General features: G+C 40.9%; 2 protein-coding genes across 5 annotated transcripts in view; one reads left to right on the top strand and one right to left on the bottom strand.

The window, feature by feature from the left end:
• Positions 1 to 1,945, bottom strand: part of PDHX (pyruvate dehydrogenase complex component X) — a 73,992-nt gene extending 72,047 nt beyond the window's left edge. For 2 of the 4 annotated variants that reach the window (XM_045484933.1, XM_045484934.1), the window contains exon 1: positions 1,686 to 1,935. In XM_045484933.1, the coding sequence (XP_045340889.1) occupies positions 1,686 to 1,845 (160 nt within the window). In that variant the 5' untranslated portion in view covers positions 1,846 to 1,935. Of the gene's footprint in view, positions 1 to 1,685 lie in introns of all 4 variants that reach the window. The other 2 variants (XM_045484935.1, XM_045484932.1) reach the window with 2 other exon arrangements.
• A 50-nt stretch (positions 1,946 to 1,995) lies between these two features.
• On the top strand, positions 1,996 to 26,264 carry LOC123601583 (APAF1 interacting protein). The gene is made up of 7 exons (XM_045484936.1): positions 1,996 to 2,280; positions 13,066 to 13,166; positions 18,747 to 18,795; positions 19,881 to 19,998; positions 21,488 to 21,623; positions 24,940 to 25,107; positions 25,945 to 26,264. Exons 1-7 carry the CDS (start codon positions 2,224 to 2,226, stop codon positions 26,042 to 26,044), a joined length of 729 nt encoding a protein of 242 aa, XP_045340892.1. The 5' UTR covers positions 1,996 to 2,223; the 3' UTR covers positions 26,045 to 26,264.
• The last annotated feature ends 319 nt before the right edge of the window (positions 26,265 to 26,583 follow it).

Raw genomic sequence — 26,583 nt, 5'->3', positions numbered from 1 at the left:
GCCAAATTATGGAAAGAGCCCAAATGTCCATCAAGTGATGAATGGATAAAGTGTACACACACACACACACACACACACACACACACACAGGAATATTACTCGGCCTTCAAAAAGAATGAAATCTTGCCATTTGCAACAACATGGATAGAGCAAGAGAGTATTATGTTAAGCGAAATAAGTCAGTCAGAGAAAGACAAATACCGTAAGACTTCATTCATGTGGAAGTTAAGAATCAAAATAGATGAACACATGGGAAGAAAAAAAAGGGAGAGAGGGAAGCATATCATAAAAGACTCTTAACTATACAGAACAAACTGAGGGTTGATGGAGGGAGGAGGGTGGGGGATGAGCAAAACGGGTGATGGGCATCAAGGAGGGCACTTGTTATGAGGAGCACTGGGTATTACATATAAGTGATAAATCACGAAATTCTATGCCTGAAACCAGTATTACACTTTATATTAACTAGAATTTAAATAAAAATTTGAAAGAAAACAAAAGGATACCTTCCTAAATTATTTGCAACACTGAGCTTTGACTATGTCATGATTTTCTAAGGTAGTGAGTCTTAAAGTGTAGCCCAGCAAACACCACCATAAAATATCAAAACTTGAGCTCCATCCCAGACAGAATATCTGGGAGCTACAGGAAAGCTCAATATTTCACAAAATGGAGAAAGGGAAAACAGGGAATTCTATACACAGTTTAAAAAAAAAAAAACAAAAAACACTACACCAAGAGGTATTTTATGAAATATTCAACTGAAGAAACTGAAATAAATTGTTCCCATTACCAAAGCTTAAAATCTCAGTGTACTCATCTTACCGTGTGACTCTGTAACTTTTTTTTTTTTTTCCTGAGTCTCAGGTAGCTCAGAATATGTAAGCAATGCCTACTACCCCTAATTTTTTATATCAAAATTCAGACTGTGAAGTGCCAGATGATTGGCAGGTAATACAGCACACTCAAAAAATGTTAGCCATATCCCCCCACCCTCATGTAAAGAAAAATAATGCCCAGCATACTATATTACCTCCTGTTAAATACTAAAAGAATTATGTTAATTCTGTTAATGTCATTACTTAATGCCTACTTTCTGTAATAACTTCTTGGTATGATTCCCCTCCTAATATTCCACTCTTTCACGCGCATGTTTTGCTTAAAACATTCTTCTCGACCTACGTCTGTGATGTCATAGGTATTTACAAATTAAGTCTCTTGCTTGTCGTCGCGCGGGGCAACCCGAGAGGCCTGGAAGAAAAGATCTCCCAATAGAGAGGGGCCAAGAGAATGAATAAGAATGGCTACCAGTGGCTTTTGAATCTCAGCAAGCTTCGACACCCTGACAGCTTTAGGGGAACCTGAGACTGGGAAGTGGCTTGAAAGAAAGCCGTTTAGGACCTCTCTCCGCCCGTCACAAATAACCCAAATTCCAAGGCAAGGTCACAGAGAAGCCACACTAACCAGGGGCCCAGGAATGGAGTCAAGTTCTCCCAACTCCCAAGAAAAACCCTTCGCGGCATGCATGCACTAGGCCAAGTCAGCGGACCTCTCCCCGAGAAAAGGCCTTAGGAACCGGGAGCCGCGGGCACTTCCACACCCAGATGGGCCTTGAATCCAAAAGCCCCTGACCCAGGCCCATTACTCAGCTACACGGAGAAGCTGAGCAAGCCCCGACCACTCACCCCGCAGCCACTGCGTGCTGTGAAGCCATCTCCAACTAGCTCCGCGACCGAAAGACCATCCGGAAGCGCCCCTCACCAGCCCCAGTCTTCGGCAGCCGCCGGAGCCCAAGAGGTAGCGTAGCACCCGAGGGTCACAGCCCAGCCTCCAGGAGGCCGCCATCTTCCCGGCCTTGTCGCGGGCTGCCCGCAGCACCGCCTGATCGCCCAGTCATCAAGACCCTCCCAGGCCCTGCCTCTTGTCACGTTGGCCACACCCCCTGGCTCCAGTGGTGCGCGTGAGTCTCGGAATCAAGAGGTTCTCCTAGTCCCGCCTCCAACCTCGTTGGCCCCGCCCCTCAGCCAGGAGGCCGCGCCTCTGGATCTCCTGTCCGCGAGGCCCTCCAAGACCCGCCTTCCGCCTTTTGGACCCGCCCCCGAGCTGCCCTCAGCGCCGCCCGATTGCAGCGGTGGTCACGCCACAGACTGCTCTTAGCCCAGACGAACCTCGGTCCCGAAGCCGCTCAAAGATAGGAGGCCGTGGGTTCCCCTCATCAGGGCCATGTCGGGCTGTCACGCTCCGGAGGGAGACTGCTGCTCGCAGCACTGCGGCGCTAAGGTAGGGGCGGGGCCGCGGGTGCCCTGTTTGCCCGGACTTGAGGCACAGGTGGCGTGCGGCGGCGGGAGCGGGGCGCCGACCTGGGGGGCCTGGGACCGGTGTGGACGCCACCCCCGCTACCCGCCGCCCTGGCTCCGCAGGCCGATTCGAGGCCCCGGCAGTCGCTGTTCCCGAGGCTGGGTTCCGATGACGGGCGCTGGGCGCCAAACGCTGAAAAAGGGAAAATAACGGAGGAGAGCGCTGCGCATCTTGAGTGTGTTTTGAAACAACTTACCGGGAATACAGGGCAAACGAGGCAACAGGAGGCACTGGAGTGGAAATGGAGCTAAGACTGCCCTCGAGCTTATTTTCTGCGCCCTGGCAATCAGCCCGACGTTTGGCAGGCAGTAGGCGCTCGGGAGACGGTGGCCAAACCGAGGCTGTGCTTCAGTAGCCCCCACTTTCCCTCTCGGCCTGCCTCAGTTTAGAGTGATTATGGGATGATCATCCTTGAGCAGAAGTCAAAGGAAAATCCACCCTCGGGCTGCATCTGCTTTTCATTCACTGGGTATACACCCCAACAGCTTTATGGAATACCTGTGTGCCCAGGGATACAGCGAGGATTAAGACAAATGGCCTGCGGTCTGGAGGAAAACTAGAGGAGTAAACAATTACAATACAATGAGAGAACCCCTGCTTAAGAGGCAGGGATAGCCCCCTAAAATTAGCCCCCTATTCCTCCTGTTCTTTCTTAGGACTGACTGAAGGTCCCAGTTAAAAAAGTCGTAACGTGGGAGATCTTATTGCGAAATACTTGTCAATCTTGTGGGAATACTCCCACGGCTTAGCAAAAGCTAAGCAAAGACAGCTTAGCAAAGACAACTGTGAGGATGGAATGCTGGACAGGAAAAATTGGATAGCAAGGGGGAGGATGTTGGATACAGGTCAGATGGCTAGGCAGGCGTGCGTGGAAACTGCAGAAAGCAACCTGTTAGTAGAATCTCTGCTAAGATGTTTCAATAGCATGTGTGTTCATGCCACCAATAAGTGAATCTTGGTGAAATATTATCTAAAGGAGCATCAAAGAGAGCCTTTATCAAGGGATCTGAGAATAAACAAGACCTCTCAAACCAAACGTGGCCAACAGACAGCTGGGCCAACAGCTGTGTTTGCTTCACTTATTGTTCATAAGAAATATTAGCCAACCTTTCAAAATGCAGAACACTTCAGGCTTCTGTTAAAACTTTGGTACATCTGATGGCATTGAGCTTGTATTCCTTCATGGGATCTGGGTTGAGCTGACTAGTGACTACCACCTAAATGTGCTTGCCAGGTTACAGAGCTGCCCTACCCACAACAGATTTGCATATGCACTTAAATAAACCACTTCCAGTAAGCTTCGTTTGGTCCATGAGCCACCAGTTCGTAAGCTCTGATACAGGACTTTTCTTAATGTCGGAGATGTGATCTTAATTCACAGTGTTTATTGGGCAAAGCACTATCCGGTAGGTATATATCAAGAGCATGTTCCCTACTTTGTAGGCAGCTAAGCTTAGCTGGGAAATAAACCAAGAACTACTTCTGTTTTTTAATTTTACCTTACATATCATAGTGTCCTATGTATGTCAACCCTGAATAAATACTTGTTCTTTGCTGTTATTATAACACAAGGCCTTTCAACACCCTTCCCTTGACCTCATCAGTTCTGTACATCTTTACCCCTCCCCTCCACTCTAGCAACGTATTCCCATGGCCATACCCTTCCCTGCTCCACCACTGCCCCTTCACCTCACACCTTTTTGGGGTGAAGGACTTTTCTTTTTTTACTCTGACGCTTCTCTCTGTGTAGCCCCCATCATAGGATCTATCATACTGGATTACAAATAATTAATTGCCTTTACTTAAATGCCTCCCACGCAGACCCCCAAGGGATGGGGTTTGAGAGAGTGTCCCTCAACTACACACATTTGTGTCTCTACAAACATTATTGTGTCCTACTGCAGCTGGCTCCTGGACACCTCCTGGGAGCCCCCCCCCCCCCCCCCCCGCCAGGAGCTTCCCTTTACATTACCTGAAGTGACTATCCTCAGACCTCACCATCTCCTCTCATTCTTTCCCCCAAACCTGCTTTGAAGGTGACTTCGCCTCCAGAAACACAAAGAAAATGAAGCTGTTAGTTGTGAACATCTTAACTTCAATTTCTTCCCATTCCCACCTACATTATAATGTTAAGATTAAGAACAAGACATCTAGAATTTGACTGCCAGCGAAAATCTTGGTTCTGCCAGTTGCCATGTGGGCAATTTTGGATGCATTAATCTTTTTTTTTCTTTTTTCTTTCTTTTTTTTTTTTTTTTTTTAGAGAGAGAGAGAGAGAGAGAGCAAGTGAATGGGGGAGGGACAGACAGAGAGAGGGAGACAGAATATGAAGCAGGCTCCACGGGGACTGAATCCCACAAACCTGGCATCATGACCTGAGTCAAAATCAAGAATTGGACCTCCAACCAACTGAGCCACCCAAGTGCCTCAATCTTTCTTAGCATAATATAGCTATTATAAGGATTAAGTTGTATATATAAGCTTTTAGAATACTACCTGGCATAAAATAAGTATTCAATAAATATTAACTATTTTTGTTATTAATCGTATTATTACATATCTTCCTTACTTTTCTTCTTCCTTTTAAGATAAATATTTCCCTGGTCTAATTCCGGCTGCTCTGTCTCCACAAAGATTGACCTATTAGGCTTTTGCTTTCCTGTGGTGCTAATCTCTCCCCCTTCCCTAATTTTACCTTTTAGCATGAAAGGAAAACTGGTTATTTCAGAGTTTCCTTTACATGCTAAAACTCTGTTATTAACCAGTTTTCCCTTTGGTTTCCCTATCTGGCCCTTCATAGCCACACTATTGAAAGAGTCTTCACAATTCTCTGCCTCTAAGTTTTATTCACTTCTTAACCCACTAAGATCTGGTTTCCACACCCAACCTATTAAAACAATTCGTACTTTAAGGTTGACCTAATTTACAAAGATAGTTGGCCTAGCAAAAACCCAAAGTGAACCCATCGTTTTTGTGATTGCACCGAGCTGCATTCCTAGAGAAAATTACATCACTGCACTGAGCGGCCTCACTTCGTATTCAAGATTTCAACCCCAAATTGACCCTTACCACTGCCCAACAACCATCCCATGTTTCCCCAGTACTTGACTGTCCCACTCCCTGAGAGGACTAGATTATACCTTTTATTATCTTTTCAAGCCTCTCATACCCCGTCCCCACATCGTTCCTCAGCTGATGGCTTTGTTTATACTTAAGAAAATAGAAGACACCGGATATGAACTTACTTGCCTTCCTACCACAAAACCTAGCGACCTGCTGAAACGGAAACCCACCTTCTCGTTTTTCAAGATGGCGGAAGCCCAATCTCTCCTCTTGTGCACAGGATCTGCCTCCCCTCTCACATTCAGAAGTCGTTCCTGTCCCTCTCCCTGTCTCTCTTACTGTGAATCAGCCCCCTCTCGGCCAGACTGTCCTCATCAGCATGGCTTCCAAGGCCCTGCGTGACCTGGCCCGTACAAGTTCATCTGCCTCTCTCAGCACTTTCCTTGTCAGCACTCTGCTCCGGCCACCTGGCCTTCTTTCCATCAAATGTGTTAAGCACTGTCTCACTCCAGGGCCTTTACATCTGCTGTCTTCTCTGCCTGGAGTGCTTGCTGCACCCCAGACAAACCTTGTGTGTGCAAGCACATTCATTTATTACACACTGGTTTGTTTGTTTGTTTGTTTTTCACATTCTGTGGGCTTTAGATTGTCAAGTGCTCAGAGAGGCTTTCCGTAACCACCTTATTCAAAGTCAATCTGCTACGTTTCTCTTAAGTTCCTTGTTTTCTTCCTACTTATTTAAAAAAAATTTTTTTTAATGTTTATATATTTTTGACAGAGAGCATGAGCGGGGGAGGGGCAGAGAGAGAGGGAGACCTAGAATCTGAAGCAGGCTCCAGGCTCTGAGCTGTCAGCACAGAGCCCGACGCGGGGCTTGAACTCAGTGGAGATCCCGACCTGAGCCAAAGTTAGACGCTCAACAGACTGAGCCACCCAGGCACCCCTCCTTCTTCCTACTTATTATAATTTATTCCTCTCTTTGCTCTTTTAAAACTACCCCCAGAATGTAAATTTCTTTAGGGCAGGGACTTTGTCAAGTGTTAGTGGCTGAATTGCCAGGAAATGCTTGGCATACTCCCACCATCTTTCATTGAAACCTGACTCACCCTTCCCTCCTCTGTGAAGCTTTGCCCGACTCCTGCTCCCTCCCACCGCTAGCTTCTTCCTCCCACCGGTAAGTGGCTTCCTTGGACTGCCCTGTATTATGTATTGCTTTGTCCTTTCATAACTTCTATACTAGATTGTAAGCTTCTTGAGGGCAAGGGTTTTATCTTCCTCCTATTCATTTCTTCAGGGCCTGCAGAAGTTTGCCAAATGAATGGATGAGAAGGCTCTATAATAAAAAACGAAAGGACAGGTACATAGAGCAAATGCTGTGGCATGGGATTAGAGGAAGGAGCGATCACTTCCTGCTGGGATGATGGCAGAAGGAATTACAGGGGAAGCGATAGGGGGCCTGGTGTTAACGCTGATAGGCAGGAGCCTGACAGAGTCGCAATAATTGAAAATCCACCACGAGCAACAACAGTGCAGAGAAAAAAAAGACGCACTTGGTTAGAAAGAAAATATGTCTTAGTTAACTAGTGCTCTCCATAGCAAGTACCCCAAAACTTGGGCTTAAAACCCAAACACTGACTGTCTCGCAGAGTTTGAGGATTAGGAGTCTAGGGGAGTTTGGCTCAAGGTTCTGGCTCAGGGTCTCTCCTAAGGTGGCAGACAAACTGTCCCCTGGAGCTACTGTCATCTCGAGGCCTGATTGCAGCTGGAGCTGCAGGCATGCCGCATTGTCGTTGGCGGGCCTCCATTTCTCACTGATGATTGTCCATACACCTCCAATTCTTCACCACACAGCCTTCTGTGTAGGCTGAGTACCCTCTCCATGTAGCCGCTGGCTTGCTCCCCCAGAGAGCAACCAAGACAGAAGCCATAGTGTCTTATATCCTAATCTCAGAAGTGACACGCTGTCACTTCCCCTGTACTACTGTAGTCCTTTGGCCACGCAGCCCTAGTACGATGTGAGAAGGGCCTACACCGCGGGGTGTGAATACCAGGAGGCAGAGATCACAAAGAGCCATCCTGGAGGCTGACTACAACTAAGTTGAATAGAACTGAGAGATTTGTATCAAAATGGACTGAAAGAAAATGGGTGAAAAGTAAAATTGGGGCAAGAAAGCAGAAGGACTTAAATAACAGACCAAGGAGGTGCACCTGAGCATTAAGTGATTGGAGGGATGGGGTGCAGTGATCAAAGCAGTATATTCTTTTAGTGCTCATGGGAGAGAGGAGGGTAAGCTAGAGAAGAGGGAGAGAAAGGAGAAATTGTAGGCAAGGAGACCAAATAGGGACAGATAACCTTATTCCTCCCCAAATGAGTCCTTGAAAGAGTTTTTACTCAACTGTTGCAAAATAAGAAAGTAAGGACAATCAAAAAGTGAATTTCACAAAATTAACACATTCGGTTTAAAGGACAACCTTTTATTTTGAGATGAACCTTCCTACTCTTTTCTTTATGTTAAAAATGTACTTTTTGGGCGTCGCGTGGGTGGCTCAGTTGGTTAAGTGTCCAACTCTTGGTTTCGGCTCAGGTTATGATCTCTTGGTTTCGTGAGTTCAGGCACTGCATCGGGCTCTGTGCTGGCATTGCGGAGCCTGCTTGGGATTCTCTCTCTCCCTCTTTCTCTCTCTGCCCCTCCTCCACTCACACTCTCTGTCTCTCTCAAAATAAATAAACTTAAAAAAAATAAAATTTTAAAATGTACTTTCTTTTTTGAAAAAGGTGAGAGTAGCTGGTTAAATGTAATTACCGTTATAACTTGGCAACCTTATGTCAGTCCCTAAAATTTAAACTACAGCAGCAACAACAAACCCTGGCTTAAAAAAAATTTTTTTTAATGTTTATTTATTTTTGAGAGACGACAGAGGAAGACAGGGCATGAGTCAGGGAGTGACAGAGAGAAAGGGAGACACAATCCAAATCGGGCTCCAGGCTCTGAGCTGTCAGCACAGAGTCTGATGTGAGGCTCGAACCCACAAACGGTGAGATCGTGACCGGAGCCAAAGTTCGACTCTCAACCGACTGAGCCACCCAGGCGCCCCTACAAACTCTGGTTTTGAAAATCAGAAGTCTGGAAATCACTGATCCAGATTATTAGCATAAGGAAACTGATACCCAGAAAGGGTCACGGACTTGCCTTAGGGCATTCAGCTAGTTGAGGGTCAAAGCTGAAGCAAGCCTCCACGCCTTCTCATTTCTTCCAGTCAGTGCCTAACTGGCGTGAAAAAGAGTTTGTAAGTGTGGTGAAAGTGGGAGGGAGAAATAGGGTCGGTGGAGGTAAAGTTGCAAAGAAAGCCAGTACGCACGGAGAGGAGAAGGAGATGTGCAGAGAGAAACAAAGCCCAGAGACTGAAAAAAGGCCAACAACTTGGCCGTGTCTGAATCCAGTCCCTCCCTTGGGCCAGTGTCAAGAATTTTGAAAGACTGAAATGAGCAGAAAAGATCACTAGGTGTCACGGGCTATCTTTGAGCTATTGTGCAACTCTGTAATTGTAGAATCCTGACAGTAATGCAGATGATTACTGACCCTAGAAATGCAGGCTGCATTCTGGACATTCAGTTCATTGCTGCCTGGTGGATATTGTCCAGTTTTTCCTCATTTATAAATCTAGAATTCCTAATTACTTATATGGGTGATGTTTTGCCTTCTCTTTGGACACAGCAGTATCATGTTTCTGGTTCCCTCACTAGCTGATGGGTTAAATAATATATTTGACACGTGTTTATTTTATATTTGTTTTGAGAGTCCCCCAGGCAAACCTCTGTCCAAGCAGTACCTCTCTTATGCTTCAATTGAAAGAAAAGGTGGGGAAGGGGAGTAGAATCCTTGTTGGCTGTGAGCAAGTATTTCAGTGACAGTGAAACTGATTTCCATAAAATAACGGGACTGAAAGGGGCGCCTGGGCAGTCGGTTGAGCGTCCAGACTTCAGCCAGGTCACGATCTCGTGGTCCGTGAGTTCGAGCCCCGCGTCAGGCTCTGGGCTGATGGCTCGGAGCCTGGAGCCTGTTTCCGATTCTGTGTCTCCCTCTCTCTCTGTCCCTCCCCCGTTCATGCTCTGTCTCTCTCTGTCCCAAAAATAAATAAACGTTGAAAAAAAAAAAAAAAATAACGGGACTGAAAAACCGGAAAAATTAAGTATTGCTTCAAAAACTTTTTAGGCTTTAATGTTTTTGCTATATACAAAATACTGTTAAATGTTTCTCCCTCACACTATAGGACCTCTACTGTCAGAAGTTGATTGCAATCTATCTTCAGTTATGTGTTTCAAAATTCTTACAAACCCAGACATAATAGTCACAGATAAGTAATATTACTGACATTCAGGGGAGAAGTAAATATTAACTAAGCTTCTTGTCAATTCTTAGTGAAATATACATTCTGATACTTACTTTCTTACCATTCTGAACAATTTAGATGATTGCATTTTTACCAAATATATCTGTTAGTTCCCACTGCTACAGTTTCCTAAAATTGAAATTTTGTGGGTATGAACAAATGAATGAAACTTTATTAACAGGAACGGCCTTATCATGGTTATCACTGTAGTATGAAGCTGGCTAGTTGCTACAATAACTCAGGACTGGAAGACAAAAGGGAAAGGGGAGACCCATAATAACAGACTGTTTTCTATAATGTTTGCAACTTTCTGTGCAAATGGATGGTTTTAAGGATTGGAAAACTGTAGGAGTTTTCTCCTTATCTGTTCTTTAATATATAATTAAAATATCATTTGTATCACTAAAAAAGAAAATGGCAAATTATACAAGGCATGGATAATTCTGGCTAGATTTTGTAGGGACAGATATAAGGAAAACCAACACAGCTTTATTATTAGTTTCAATTCCAGAATTTTTAGCACTTTAAATGGGAGGGAGGTAAAACTTCCAATTATAAAATAAATAAGTCATAGGGATGAAAAGTACAGCATAGGGAATATAGTCGATAATGTAATAACACTGTATGGTGACAGATGGTAACTGCATTTACTATGGCGAGCATTGCCTAAATTGTCAGAGTTTATTGTACATTGAAAAAACTAATATAACATCGAAAAAAATGGGAGGGAAACTAACATTGTCACACGTTGTCCTGGATGCTTTATCTCCATTTTTTCTCATTTTTAAAAAAACTTACTCACTCCATACCTGGAAGCCTGTAGCACTGTATCTCTTTTTACTCCTCATAATATTCTCATTTTGTAGATTAGTAAACCGAAACCCATAGTCATATAAGCAATAAATAGTGTAACGAAAGTTTGACTTTATGTCCGTTAACTCCTAAGCCTGTGTTGAGTCAGAACTTTAAAAAATTTTAACATTCCCATGTTCTTAATTTTACATTTTGAAGTCGACTCCATCAAACTATTATTTATGATAAAATACAAAGTGTATGTAAAATATTAACAGTGAATCGGGGAAAACACTATAATTTCAGAAAGCCAGTGAAGTAGCTAAAAACTTGGTGTGCTCAAGAGTCAGCCCTCTCTGGGCCCAAAGGTATTTCTCCCCTTTATCCAGTGCCAAGATTTATACAGGCAAGCTTCCCAGCTGTGCTTTTGTGCACAGAGGGTCTATTTCTTGTTTACCCTTACCTGGGGGGTATAACCTCTTATCTGGTTTCAAGCCTGTGGAGGGATTTCCTATTAGGTACCTCATTCTGAGCACACACCCTAGGGTTTATTTCGTGTTTCTGACAGCTTGCATAGCTATCAAAATTGAAGGTCAAGCTCACCAGAGATCTGCAAATACCTTCAGGGAAATGGCTTCAGAGCTTCCCTCCGGGGTAGACTCACTCTGGTTTCTTTTTTTTTTTAACAACTATTTTTTTTTTTTTTTGATGTTTATTTATTTTGAGAGAGAGAGTGAGCTTGCACAAGCAGAAGAGGGGCAGAGAGGGGAGAAAGAATCCCAGGCAGGCTCCCCGCTGGCAGTACACAGCCCAATGTGGGGCTCAATTTCACGAATCATGAGATCGTGACCTGAGCCGAAATCAAGGGTTGGATGCTTAACTGACTGAGCCACCCAGGAGCCCCCACCCTGCTTTCTTTTATGGCCACTGTGAAGCCTTCTTTACTTTTTTGCTAGCTCAGCAATTTAATTTGAAATTTTGTTTTTAACTTTATTCAGGAAAAAAAAATTACTCAACATTTTCAGTTGTTTTCAAGGTAAAAGTTAGATTTCATACTGCCAGAAATGGAATTCATTGCATTTTTCATTATTGTTTTGGGTTTTATTAACTTTAACTTTAAAAAATGGGGAAACATCATATTTTTTTATTCCTAAAGAAGTAATCATCAGACTTCATAAAAATAAGCTCTTACTTTAACTAGATTTATTGTGCTGATCACTTACAATATACAGATACCTACTCTTTTTTTTTTATTTTTATTTTTTTTTTAATTTTTTTTTTTCAACGTTTATTTATTTTTGGGACAGAGAGAGACAGAGCATGAACGGGGGAGGGGCAGAGAGAGAGGGAGACACAGAATCGGAAACAGGCTCCAGGCTCCGAGCCATCAGCCCAGAGCCTGACGCGGGGCTCGAACTCACGGACCGCGAGATCGTGACCTGGCTGAAGTCGGACGCTTAACCGACTGCGCCACCCAGGCGCCCCCACAGATACCTACTCTTTATGTTATCCACTTGAAACTAATATAATGCTATATGTCAGTTATACTTCAATAAAAATACATGAATAAAAGCTCTATGTTCATCCCAGCATATATACATTTGTTCCTATACACACATATCTTCATACAAATGGGCCCAGAAAGTATTATTTGTGATTGCTTCTGAGTGAGTCCTTCCTATGTTTTTTTCTTGACTTTATATTCCATAGTGAGTATATATTGATTTTGTAATAAGCAAAAACAATGTAATCACTATGGAAAAAAGACATTTTAGAATAAAAATAAAATCAGACCAACACAGAATATGAACAAATAGCTGTCATATGTATATCATGACTTCACTGAATAAGATGTTTTGTGTAATGAAGTTTGCTGGACAGACCAAAACATGTTCCTTTCAGCACTAAATTCTATTTTATTTCAGCCATTGCAGTAGGTGCTTTGCATTATATACTGGGCATTTCCCCACCTTGTTCTTATAGCCTATTCCATAGCGTTGGACTATATGGCCCTATCCTGAATAATTCCAGGTTGCCAAATAACATAGATCCACTTTCTAAACATCGAAAACAAATTATGGGGGCACCTGAGTGGCTCAGTCAGTTAAGTGTCTGACTTCAGCTCACGTCATGACCTCATAACTCGTGGGTTCGAGCCCCACATCGGGCTCCGTGCTGACAGCTCAGAGCATGGAGCCTGCTTTGGATTCTGTGTCTCCCTCTCTTCTGCCCCTCCCCAGCTCACACTCTGTCTCTCTCTCTCTCCTTCAAAAATAAACATTAAAAAAAAAAAAAAAGTTTTATAAAAACTTTAAAAAACAAAGTATGTTTTGTAATAGTTTTCTCCCTCATGGTACCCTCTCTATAGTAGATTTTCTTGGCTTCTTAGCAAAGATGTCAGCTAGAAAAGTCACCCAATAATATAATGTCTGTTTGAAAAATCCTTATCTTCTTTTTAAGGACAAGGAACATCCAAGATACCTGATCCCAGAGCTTTGCAAACAGTTTTACCACTTGGGCTGGGTCACTGGGACTGGAGGAGGAATTAGCTTGAAACATGGGTAAGTTTCTGCCTGATGTCATTTGTGAGAATTCTCCATGTAAGTAGCCCATGAAGAGCCTAATATGTGTTATGTACAAAGAACAACTGGTACTCAGTTTTATGTGATAGTGAAAGTATCTAGTTTCTAAATGGAGAAATGAGTATTTGCGTAACTGAATGACAAGTGTGTAGAAGTTGTACATACAATAAATACCTAAGGATTTAAGAATCACAATTTCTAAACAGAATAATTTGGTCCTCGGTCTTTGGAGTCCCAAAGTTAAATTGCACACTGCCAGGTATGTTTCTATGTCTGGAATTAGAAAGGGTCCCTTCTTGGGAATGCAAGCTGGCGCAGCCACGCTGGAAAACAGTATGGAGGTTCCTCAATAAACTAAAACTAGAACTACCCTACGACCCAGCAATTGCACTACGAGGCATTTATCCAAGGGATACAGGTGTGCTGTTTCGAAGGGACACATGCACCCCCATGTTTATAGCAGCACCATCAACAATAGCCAAAGTATGGAAAGAGCCCAAATGTCCATCAATGGATGAATGGATAAAGACAATGTAGTATATATATACAATGGAGTATTACTCGGCAATCAAAAAGAATGAAATCTTGCCGTTTGCAACTACGTGGATGGAACTGGAGGGTATTATGCTAAGTGAAATTAGTCAGTCCGAGAAAGACAAATGTCATATGACTTCACTCATATGAGGACTTTAAGAGACAAAACAGATGAACATAAGGGAAGGGAAACAAAAATAATATAAAAACAGGGAGGAGGACAAAACATAAGAGACTCATAAATATGGAGAACAAACTGAGGGTTACTGGAGGGATTGTGGGAGGGGGGACGGGGTAATGGGTAAGGGGAACTAAGGAATCTACTCCTGAAATCATTGTTGCACTATATATATACTAAGTACTTTGGATGTAAATTAAAAAAAATTAAAAATTAAATTAAAAAAAAAAAGAAAGAAAGGGTCCTTTCTAGGTAAGCAGGATTTGTTTCAAGGGTTCAGATACATATTTTAAAGTCACTTAAACACAGATTACGAACCATCAAAAGTACTAAAAATTACATTTTATTAAGTCAAAAGACGACATTATGCCTTTCTAAGTGCATCATGTATCATCATTCATGGATAGCACCTGCTGGTCTTTGTTGCTCAGACGATAAAACAAGAAACACTGGTTGAAACAGAAAGAATTTTACTTGTTCATTAGGTATGTTCAGTGTCTTTCCTCCAAGAAGTTAAAGAAACAAGTGACTATTAGTAATGAAAATACAAGTTGTAGAAACTCATTCTTTCAAGTGTTTCTGGAATAGGATGAATGTTTTTTTTTTCTCCTGAACTGTTTTAGGAATAGTACTATCTGGAGGCTGAATGTTAAACTGAGTAACTTGATTTCTTTCTTTATCCTAATTCACTTTCTTTAACAAAATTGAATTAATATAACATTTATATAATATCGAATCTATATAGTAATACCGCCAAGGGGGCTGCATTTCGTAGAAAGGAATGGAATGGAAAATTTAATCAGAATGCTTAGAACAAAAGAGATTTTTCGGTATACTACAGGATGATGCCAGTGAAATTTCATCTACTTCAAATTACCGAGTAACTCATGGAATAGTAATTGAACTGTGGGCAACGTCAGTAGGGACCCAGCTGTCACAGTTCCATGTATAGGGATGCACTCAGTCTGGAAAGGTCATGTTCCTCATGGTGCATCGCACATCCATCCGTGCCTCCTCTCTGTCAACCCAGTGCTCCATCAATCCAATTCAGCATTTGGCAGGTTTTCAGATTATTTTGCCAAAGCTTTCAAGTTGACTCTTCAGAGCAAAGTCCTAAGATAATGACATTTGTCACTGTTGTTTCATTTATCCATTTAGTTGAGTTCCCAATAATTTGGTTTCTCAGCTATATTTATAATAAATCCTATTCTAAACATTGCCTTTAGTTAACTGCTTTTTATTTGCATATGCAGAAATTTATGTATGTACAAATATGTACAAAATAATTCTATCAAACTGAGTTCAAATAACCATTTTTGAAGTGGCTCTTTAAATAAATGGCAGTGATGGGGCACCTGGGTGGCTCTGTCAGTTGTATTTGACTCTTGAATTTTGGCTCAGGTCATGATCTCATGGTTCGTGAGATCCATGCTGTCAGCGTGGAGCCTGCTTGGGATTCCCTTTCCCCCTCTCTCTCTGCCCCTCCCCTGCTCGCTTGCTCTCTCTCCCTCACTCTTTGTCTCAAAACAAAGAAACATTAAAAAAAATGGCAAAGTGAAAATGGAATGCAAATCTCAAAAGTAAATTTATTTATCATAAAGACATAAAAGACTATGTTCTTTCTAGAAGAAGTTTACTAACCCATGCACTGAAAATGTGTGTGGTCACCCTAAAACACTCACGGGGCACCTTTTAAAATTAAATGGTTTTTACAGCACTACAATCAATTTATGGGGACATTGCGTCATAAGCGAAAATGTTTGGTCCTTGGTTAGGTTCTTAATGGGTGAGGAGCTCCTCCTGGAGGTCACGGGTGGAAACAGCCCCAATTTTATGGCATTGTTTGGACTGTTATTAAACGTGTGCTTTGCAAAATAAAGCAAAGTAAAGGGGTAATTTGTAGTAAAATGTTGAATTTTTTTCCTAGTATTTAAATGACTTCATAAACCCACATCATTAACTATCTGCTATGTTATTCTCGTGTTATAGGTGAAAGTTTGGTTTTCTTTGATGCTTAAAGCAAATAAATTTGGAATGAAGGACAGACCCAATAGATTATGTTTGGAGATATAAAATTATTTACTGATTCCAAGGTTTGGCTGCTACCATTTTAGATTATACTACTTGTGTGTGGTACCAAAAGATGTGTATAAAAGACAGCTTAAGATACATATGAGAGTTAAATCAGAAGGAGGAAATAGAAAAGCAAGAAAATGACAGTAATCGAAGCAATTCCAAGACACTCAGCAGCCACTGTGTTTAGGTTGGGGCACTACCATTCACATTTAGCATTTCCTGTTTTTTGTTTTTTTTAATGTTTTTATTAATTTATTTTTGAGACAGAGAGAGACAGAGCATGAGCAAGGGAGGGACAGAGAGAGAGGGAGACACAGAATCTGAAGCAGGCTCCAGGCTCTGAGCTGACAGCACAGAGCCCGATGTGGGGCTCGAACTCACGGAGTGTGAGATCATGACCTGAGCTGAAGTTGGACGCTCAACCAACTGAGCCACCCAGGTGCCCCGCATTTCCTGTTTTCATGGTGTGATACTGAAACGTGTCAGAGACACCAGTCCTATTCATGCTATTAAAATTAAATTTGATAAACCTGTAGTGTAGACAAGATATGTGAGGTATATTATGATTTAAATTAAAAAAAAAATTTTTTTTTTTTTGAGAGACCATAAATAGGAGGGGCAGACAGAGGGGGACAGGGGATCCAAAACAGGCTCTGAGCTACAGCAGTGAGCCCAATGGGAGGCTTGAACTCAGGAACCACGAGATCATGACCTGAGCCAAAGTCAGACGCTCAACCGAACCACCCAGGTGCCCCTAGATTTAAATTTTTTTAAATAGCTAGGCAGTAAATAAAAATAGACGCAACTGAACATAGATGTATTTTGAACTCTTGAATTTTGTTTCCCCCCTTATGGAATAGTGAAAGAGCAGTACCGGGAAATAAATTTCAAAACTTAATACTTCAGATGCAAAATGCTTTTTGTTTGTGGCTTACGGCACCAAGTAAATACTTCCCTTTTAGTCTTTGGCACATTTCCCTTCTAAAATAAGGCTCTCGGGGCGCCTGGACGGCTCATCGGTTAAGTGTCCAACTCTGGATTTTGGCTCAGGTCATGACCTCAGGGTCCTGAGATCAGGCTCTGTGCTGGGCATGGAACCTGCTTAAGGTTCTCTCTCCCTCTCCCCCTCCCCCACGCTCTCTCTCAAAAATAAAATAGAGTTTCTGTCATCTTTACATTTTTATCCAGGTACCTGCTTCTTTGTAGATGTAAATATATATTTTTTCTAAAACATATTTAGCTAATCTTTTAATTACCCAAAGTTGATCAGTTTTGTTTTCACAAAGGGAGCAATAAAAACAGATTCAGATTACAAAATCACTTGAATAAACAGAATACCCTGAATTTTCCCACTTTGTAGATGGAGTGTATTTACTAACAGGCTGTTTTAAACTTTATTTGGGTCTGTTCCCAGGACTGCATACATTTCTCCCCACACAAGAAGACTTACCCTACAAGTCCACTGAGTATATATCACACATGAGTCTAGAATTTCTTCCATGTTACATAAGGAAAGAAGATTTGGATCCCCGGTATTTGCAAAGAACTCTTTCTAACCGTATGATCCCTCTGATTCCACTGGTTCCAGAGGAGTGCCACTCTGTTTTCTTATGTCGTGGGCTTTTTTTATGCAACAAAGCTCTAAAGCGAGCTATTTCATGAAAACAACTGAATGTAGCTTACTGTGGTTTGGATTTCACTCCCATTACCAGACATTTCTTTTCCAGATCTTAGTTTACAAGTGGACCCTTAAAGGAACTTTCATTTTTGTCAGTTACAAGTCTATGGGTTTATTAATAACTGGATTGATGGCTTGACTCAATATAGGCCATCATCCTCATTTTTCACCAGGAACCAGTGTCCCTACATCCATGTCTCAGCGGCAGAAGCTGGAGCATTCAGGTGCTGGTATTTCTTTCAATCGCATGTATGTGGCAGCTCTTTACTACCTTCTGGGAGCCACTGAAACTGACAAAGGAGACAAAGGACCTTTGTTGAGGCTGGAGAGAATTTAGAGAAGATTTTGAAATTAATTTCCCAATCAAATTTGAGAGTACTTTGTGACAAATGGTACATTATAGCATCTCCCCTAGCACAACATTCTGTAACAGACACATCTCCAGATGGAACCGTGCCTTTTATCTGTATTTTTAACTTTCCACAGTTGTTTCAGCTTTATTACCAAATAGTTTCACAAGAAAGATGTGCTTTTCAAATAGGAAGCATATATTCCACCCAAAAAGTAGCTTAGTGTTAATGCTGTAATTTAATAAGGTGTCCAGCAGGGGTCCCTGAACTTCATGTTTTATAAGCAGAGCATTTCAAGCACTAAAATTAAACTTGATCCCTTGTGAGACAGAGATCATCTGCTCATGAGCATATCTTCCCATTTTGCAATAACTGTTCCACATTTAATGAGATAAACGGCAATCTCATGCTTAAAGATGCCAAAGACTTGTTTTATTTCCCATAACCAGATAAAAATCTGGTTACCATTGATTTTGCACTGTAAACAGAAATAAAGAAATATATATGAAAACTGTCAACATTTTACTGCATCACCAGCATTACGTTTGTAATGTAATTATAGCGCATTAGTAATTTGTTATTCTTTCTATACAGCACACATCAGTAATTAATTCAAGCAGCTTTCTGTGTGATTTGATTTATAAAGAATATTGATGATTGGACTGTAAGAATACACTTGCCTTTGTTCAAAAGCAGAACAGTAGAGTTAAATACATACCAATTTCTACATTTTGTGTTACCAGCGATGAGATCTACATCGCTCCTTCAGGAGTGCAAAAGGAACGGATTCAGGTATGTTAAAGTTTCCTTCTTGACCCCAAAGCTCTTTTCTTCTCTACTTGACTATTATTGTTTTGTGAAGTGGAATTAATTTTAGACGAAGTTTTGAGGGGGGGTTATATTGATAATTTAAATGAATAATCAATAAACATTTCTTAAGTAACTATTAAATTTTTTTTTTAAGGTGAACCTCCATGCAACTAATATTTTTGAATTGTCATTCATCCTCTAGAGGGCACAAGTGAATGGCACAATCTTAAGTCCTACTACAAAGTGATTATAATTTTTGCAGCATTATAACACTGTCTTTATCAGGCTGGTAGGGTGATCACGTTGATGGTCTCAATGGACCAAACTGGCTCATATTAAACAATAGCAAAGCTATTCCAATCTAAGTTATAAAACTTTATTTCAGATTTTTGAGAAGCCTCATGCCATATTAATGCTGGAGTGCTGAAAATTTAAACATAACACTTAACTCCTAAGGCATAATCCTTCATTAATAAAACATTTATATTGTAGTGTAATAAACCCTGGCAAATGAAAGTCACAAGTCAGAAGTATGCATGCACTACTAGGAAAAAATCTGTGGATCTGCTTAATTACTTCAACTTTAAGAATAATATACCTTCCTGAGATTAACATGTCTGAGTGCCAGTTCCCTTTCTCAGGAGATGAGAAAATTCTACTCTATATTTTTCCTCCTATGATGACATATGAAGAAAAAACTGTAACCCCCATCTTAGAATGATGATTTCTTTGTAGAGTTTCTCTGAAATATAGTTGTGAAGTGACAGGGGAAAGCCAAGAAGCTAAGTTGATGAAGTATCATTACATGCATATGAAATTTTCCATATCAATTGTTTCTTCAAATTCTAAAGGAAGAACTTCAGCTCTCTTGAGAATATTTTTATCAGTAGAAAACAGTTTTTATTTCTCAAAATGGCTAAAACATTTTGGAAGAGAAACAATTATATGAATATTTAAAAGATGGGTTAAATATGCATACATACATCTTAGCACACACCAGAAAGGGGACACTTCTAATTGATATCGTATAAGCCTTTTTTTTCTTCTCTGCCCCCCTCTACAAACAGCCTGAAGACATGTTTGTTTGTGACATCAATGAACAGGACATAAGTGGACCTCTGCCGCATAAGAATCTTAAAAAAAGCCAGTGCACTCCTCTTTTCATGAATGCTTACACAATGAGAGGTAGGCAGAAAATGTATTCACCATAAAGAACTATTTGCTACAGAGTAGGTTTTCTAAATAATTGTAATTGTTGTAGTTAACATTTCTCAAACACCTACTGTGTGCAAGAACTTTAATTATGTTAACACTTTCAGTGCTCACATCAGCCCACGTGGAAGGCCCATTGTTACTCCATTTTGTATTCGAGAGGACAGAGGCTCTGGGAGATTTTCCTAAAATAAATAGCTAGTGAGTACTGGGGCCAGAATTCCAACCTAGTATGACTCCACTAGATTGTCAGGTTGACTGACAACACCATATTTACAATCAGATGCCTACTTCTAGTGTAGAGGTCTACCTCTGGGAACTTGTAGAAGGTAAGTAAGATTACAAGTGAGGGAAAATTGTGGCCTTTACTTTTAGTGGGAATAGTGCTGTCTGTCTGTCTGTCTCTCTCTCTCTCTCTCTTTTTTTAGTGTACCATATAATAAAAGTAGGAGTCTTATTTCAATTCCCAGAATTTGTGATAGAAAACCAGTCTGGAAAGGTTGAGCCTAGAGGACGGTGTGAAAATAGAAAATTATACCTGAAACACCAGAGCAATAAAGTCATTACAACCATGCTTTTTATAGCCCCTGAATGAAATCTGTTCTGAGCATGGTCTCATGCTGTGTTCTGTTCCCGCACACTGTCAGCTGCTCCCGACAGCGTAAAATCTCAGGAACAGATGCTAACAGCATGAAACATCTCTCCCAGCGTAAAGCGAAATAAACTTCCAATTGCAAAAATAGCCGTTACTGAATTTTATAGCATGCAAATCCTTTTTTAGGTAAATCCATTACACTGTACCTTAAAACCCTGCAACCCCGATGCCACCGAGACATGGCCTGCACTCTGAAGCCTAACTCCATGACTAAGGGTCACCATGACCGCGGTTTAAATCCAAGTGTCACCACTGCTATCTGTGAACCGCAGACAAGTGATTTAACATCTCTGAACCCCCGTTTCCTTGACCATTAAGTCGGGGGGATAGAATTGACATCTCTGGTTGTTGTGGGGGACTCAAGATCAAGAGATCACACATAATGGGGATTTGCCCTGTGCCTGGCACAGAGGAACTCCTAATTAAATGGGAATATTGGACTATGATCTCCATGATTATTCTAGTTACACTTCAGACCATCTAAAAGCTATTTCTTAAGCATGTGTATTGTGCATTGCCCTGATGCTGATAAAGTTTAAATGCTTTTTGCAGCTTTGCAGCTTCTGTTAGTATTTCTCTCTTCCTACCTCCATCCCTCCCCTCCTGTCTACTGCCAACTTATTATTCCATGCCAAGAAAAACAAGGTCATCATCATATACAAATAAATGTATGTGATATATAATATATATATGATATGTGATATATAATATATATGTTATATATATATACTATGTATCACTTATATATATTTTTAAAGGTATCATTTTGTGTTCCCTGAGTATGTGACTTTCTTCTCCCTCCTCCAGGAGCAGGTGCAGTGATTCATACCCACTCAAAAGCAGCTGTCATGGCCACCCTTCTCTTTCCAGGACGAGAGTTTAAAATTACACATCAAGAGATGATAAAAGGAATAAGGAAATGTACTTCGGGAGGGTATTACAGGTATTTTTTTCTATTTTTGCTTAAGTAATTTCAAAAGTATTTTTTCTGTCTTTTGATAAAGAGGCTACTGATCTTTTTTATGCCTTTAATGAGATGTTGTGGGATCTATGTTAAGTAATACCCCACTTAATATTACACTTCCAGATCTGTTCTCAGTGACACAAATCAGACGCCACCCTTCCTCCTCCCCACCACCACCCCAGCCTTGGTAAATTATTAGCAACATGAATAATGAAACCGTTTGTCAGAGTTAAGTGGAAAACCCTTGGCTGAGCTTTCTATAGAGATGGAAAGATTATGTTCCTGTATGGAAGCACCCTGAGAGCGTGGTCCCCTCACCTTCATTTTGTCTCCAGGAAGCTTCAGCCCTGACTAAAGCTTCATCTTGATTTAATTTAGTATGTCTAGGGGAGCCTGTGTCGGTTAAACATCTGACTTGAGCTCAGGTCATGATCTTGCAATTCGTGAGTTCAAGACCCGTGAGAGCCCAGAGCCCGGAGCCTGCTTCAGAGTCTATGTCTCCCTCTCCCTCTGCCCCTCCCCTGCTCGCACTCTGTCTCTCTCTCTCTCTCAAAAATAAATAAATGTTAAAATTTATTTAACATTAAATAAATGAGTTCAAGCCCCACATCGGGCTCTGTGCTGACAGCTCAGAGCCTGTAGCCTGCTTTGGACATGTGTCTCCCTCTCTCTCTGCCTCTCCCCTGCTCATGCTCTGTCTCTCTCTCGTGCTCTCAAAAATAAAAAAAAAATAAAACAAATTTTTAATTTTTTCAAATTTAGTATTTCTAGAATATTTTCATATATACGATTATTTCAATTAAGTAGATCTATGTATTTTTATAATTTTTCAGTATGGAAAGTGGCATAGATGGTATAGAATGGAGGCCTTCTAGATAAAATCAACCAAATCCGCCAGCCCACCAAAATGTTCGCCAATCTAGAATACAGGGATGGGAAGAAATGCGTTCTCAGTGTTCAGGTACAAGCTAAGCATTTCATTTGAATGTACTGGCATTCTTATTCCTGAGCTGCTTAATTTGCCAAAGGGCCTGATCCTACCTTACCTTGCTTAGAGGAAACGGGTGCCAGTTTTTCTAAAGTGTTCTTAACAGCAATATCTTATTGTTAATCCACGTAGTAGAATCCATGTACATGTTTAAACTAGTGCGCTGGGAACTCAATATGACTTGATTTTAGTTACTATTTATTGTATGCCTACAGCATTACTCAGCACTGCAGAATATCTATTTACAAAAGTGAAATGTTTAAATTATGAAAGTGTACATACTAAGGAAAGGATAGCCCCACATTGCCTTTCCATTCTGGGTCTCCAAGGAGAGGCATTGTGTGTGCTATTAATTTCAGCAGCGTTTGGTTGCTTTGGTGAAGAAATAAAAGCAGATGAGAAGGAGGCGTGAAAGGGCAGGTAGAGGGACAGCAGAGAGCCTTCTGGAATTCTGTTGAGAAAAAGAATGGCCCGAATCAAGACATGCCACTTTTTATGCATCATAACATACACGCTTTATTGATCACTTTAAACGTTTCTGATTTTAAAGAATACAAACCTTTTTGAAATGTCTTTTGCAATTCTATTTGATCCTGGCTGGGAAGTCAGTAACAGGGTCATTATCACAGCTCAGGAGGCAGTGATCTTTCTTCAGAATTTGGGGAGAATCCTAAGAGTCCAGTTTTCAAAAGAAGGGGCAGTGAAGGCTGGACGAAGGAACAAAGGAGAGTTTTGATGCTCTGTATTTTTTAAGTCCAGCTTGAAAAACAAAAACTTTCAAATACACACCTAATTCTCCTCAGGGGAGGTTACCGTATGTATGTAAGTGTAGTTGTCCTTCCTTCCGGCAGCAACACGGGTGGCCTGTGGCAGAGTGAAAAGCACGCTGTTTAGAGGTCAGAGGACCATCTTGGCTCTGTTCCTCATTTGACTCAGAAGGAATAGTGTTCAGTCTGTAAAGTGGGTGGCTTGGGTTGAATTTCAGGTCTCATTTTGCTGTGATATTATTTTACTCAGGAAAAGATGTCTGACTTTTCAGTGTATGCTAGAGGAAAATATATGTTTGTGATTCTCTTGGCCAACATTAGGAAAGATCTGGGGGGCGTCTGGCTGGCTCAGTCTGTTAAATGTCTGACTTCGGTTCAGGTCATCAACTTGCATTTTGTGAGTTCGAGCCCCACATCAGGGGCTCAGAACCTGGACCCTGCTTCGGATTCTGTCTCCCTCTCTCTCTGCCCCTCCCCTGCTTGCACTCTGTCTCTCTCTCTCAAAAATAAGATTAAAAAAAAAAAAAAAAAAAGAAAGATTTGGGGCTAGCAATTCATTCTTTCCATATTTTAAGAATATCCTTCAATTACCTCTATTTCACTTAAGTGAAATAATAAACATCTCCATAATGCTGCTGGTAGTGATTGGCCAGGCTGTTTATCACGTGACAGCTCCTTAGCCTATACCTGCCCTAAAGTAGCAATTTTTGGTAAAACTTTACTTCGAACTTCTTTTGTTGTTGTTAAGTTTGGCCATTATAGAGGTAGTGACAAAGGAGATATTCCTTTAACAAGGGAAGAGAAATTTATGTAAAAGGGAAAACATGTCCGAGTTTGACTGGGTATAAATGACCTCAGAGATAGACTTAATTTTACCAGTATCTAAGTTATTTGCGTAAATATTATTACATGAACAGAAAGGAAATGCATGTTCTGATTTTATCACATGTATTTACTGAAAACAGGTGGAAGTGAAAGAAGTTCTAATGCCACAGACTTGAGAATGTTCTAAAAGTACTATCACACCTTTAATAGTTATTTCCAGAAGGTTCTTGCTAACCCAGTACTATAAACCACACCCGTATGTATTTATTTGCCTGAGACACTTTGAGGTCTTGCAGAGATAAAATAAAATGATTTTGTATCTTTGGAAAACCCATACTTAATAAGTAGTTCAATAGTTAATCCTTTCTATGTTTCTGGTTCTTGGATCTATCATTTCTCATCTCCTATTAAAAATACTATGATTGTCTCTGCCTCAAGGAAATACTTGTATGATCTTGATAATTTCTTTGTTAGGTTTTGGTATCCTATACAAATTTCTGCCACTTAGAATAATACCTGCCAGATTCCCAAGGCGTCTTTTGATACAGCTCTCTATGCAAGATATACAGAATAACATGCAAAATCTTGTTCATAACGTGGAGTGGCTTTCAGATACAAAGAGAATGTCTAGTTGGTCCGTGAAAAAAATTGTAAATTTTACATATGAATACCTTTATTTGCTTTAGTGGGGAAAATGGCTTGTTTTGTCCCATAGGTATGATGATATGTTAGTGGTACCCATTATTGAGAATACACCTGAGGAGAAAGACCTCAAAGAACGAATGGCTCGCGCGATAAATGAATACCCAGACTCCTGCGCGGTCCTGGTCAGGCGTCATGGAGTGTACGTCTGGGGAGAAACCTGGGAGAAGGCCAAAACCATGTAAGTATCCATCAAAGGGCATGTGGGACAAGTCACTATACTCCAGATGTGAAGAGGGAATGAAGTGTGTTTTATGATTTGAAAGGAAGTACGACTTTTTTGTGTGTTATTGGTCAAAGTGGTTTAAATTTAAGTCATCTGAGGGCGCCTGGGTGGCTCAGTCGGTTAAGCGTCCAACTTCGGCTCAGGTCATGATCTCGCGGTTTGTGAGTTCAAGCCCCGTGCTGGGCTCTGTGCTGACAGCTCGGAGCCTGGAGCCTGCTTTGGATTCTGTGTCTCCCTCTTGCTCTGCCCCTCCCCTGCTCATGCTCTGTCTCTCTCTCTGTCTCAAAAATGAATGAAAACATTAAAAAAAAAATTAAATTTAAGTCTGTTATTTCTAGATACTTGATTTGTATTATGTATTCATTTATTACAAAATATTTATTGGACAAGCTGTTATTTGGCGAGACACTGTGCACTTGATACAAAGGAGAAGGAAACAGCTCTTTTTCTCCCAAGTGTAAGGCTAGAAGGGAGAATAAGGCTAACCCAAGTTAATAATGATTTGCTACATTTATTTCAAAAAGTGACACGGAGTAAAAAATTTAAATTTAAGTAGTATATTTTAAACTCCCTTTTATTTCCTGAGATGCATGTAATATGGTTGCATGATTCAAAATGGTTCCTTTCCATGTTTTAATAATGCTGGGGGCAAAATGAGAAAAATCTGGCCTGGAATTGAGAAAAAAAACAATGCACTAGGAGCCGGCTTAGCCTGACGGAGAGGAGAAATGTGGGAGGGCTGGAGAACTCTCTTTCACTAAGACCTTCCGTTCTTTCCTTTTTCTTTTCTAGGTGTGAGTGTTACGACTATTTGTTTGACGTGGCCGTGTCCATGAAGAAAGTGGGCCTGGATCCTACACAGCTTCCGGTTGGAGAAAATGGAATTGTATAAGCCAAGTGAAAATGTAATTCTGTACACCAAGCCTATCTTGATTATTATGCAAATGAAACTTGATTATTCTTTTTAATGAATTGAACCTTCCCATGATACTATTAAGTCACTAAACACTGAAGATGGTCACCCTGAATCTACTTCTGACTTTGGACGATATTTGCTTATATTCTTGGAATTTTAAATGGCAATGCGGTGGAATAAAGAATTTTATAATGAAGGGTTTTTTTATGTTTACTTGTAAATCCTTAACAGCAAAATATCCTCGCTTAAATTCATTCCTTTTTTACGTACACTCCCAGAGAAACCCTTTTATTCTCTAAAGTTGCTGAGGATATCAAATTCGTGAGAAAACTTCCATTCATTATGAAATGAGCATTTTCTTATTTTAATATTGGCATCATGAAACGTATGTGAAAAGTTAAAGCCAAATGTATCTCTCCATAGTGGCGTCAAAACAATTTACAGGTTTCCCCTGTTTGCTGTAGTGCTTCCTTGTAACAAAGCATAAGGCACTCATTTCACACCGGAATCAACTG

The sequence above is a fragment of the Leopardus geoffroyi genome, chromosome D1 (genome assembly GCF_018350155.1).
Source record: "Leopardus geoffroyi isolate Oge1 chromosome D1, O.geoffroyi_Oge1_pat1.0, whole genome shotgun sequence".
Classification (NCBI taxonomy): Eukaryota; Metazoa; Chordata; class Mammalia; order Carnivora; family Felidae; genus Leopardus; species Leopardus geoffroyi.
The sequence above is the reverse complement of the archived record's forward strand: the minus strand, read 5'-3'. Positions and strand labels throughout refer to the sequence as shown.

Bases quoted from the DNA above. Each gene is read 5' to 3' on its own strand.
- LOC123601583 (XM_045484936.1), top strand. From the start codon at position 2,224: ATGTCGGGCTGTCACGCTCCGGAGGGAGACTGCTGCTCGCAGCACTGC. The intron at 21,624-24,939 runs GTATTTTTTTCT...TTTGTCCCATAG, and splicing joins ACTTCGGGAGGGTATTACAG to GTATGATGATATGTTAGTGG. The intron at 25,108-25,944 runs GTAAGTATCCAT...TTTCTTTTCTAG, and splicing joins TGGGAGAAGGCCAAAACCAT to GTGTGAGTGTTACGACTATT.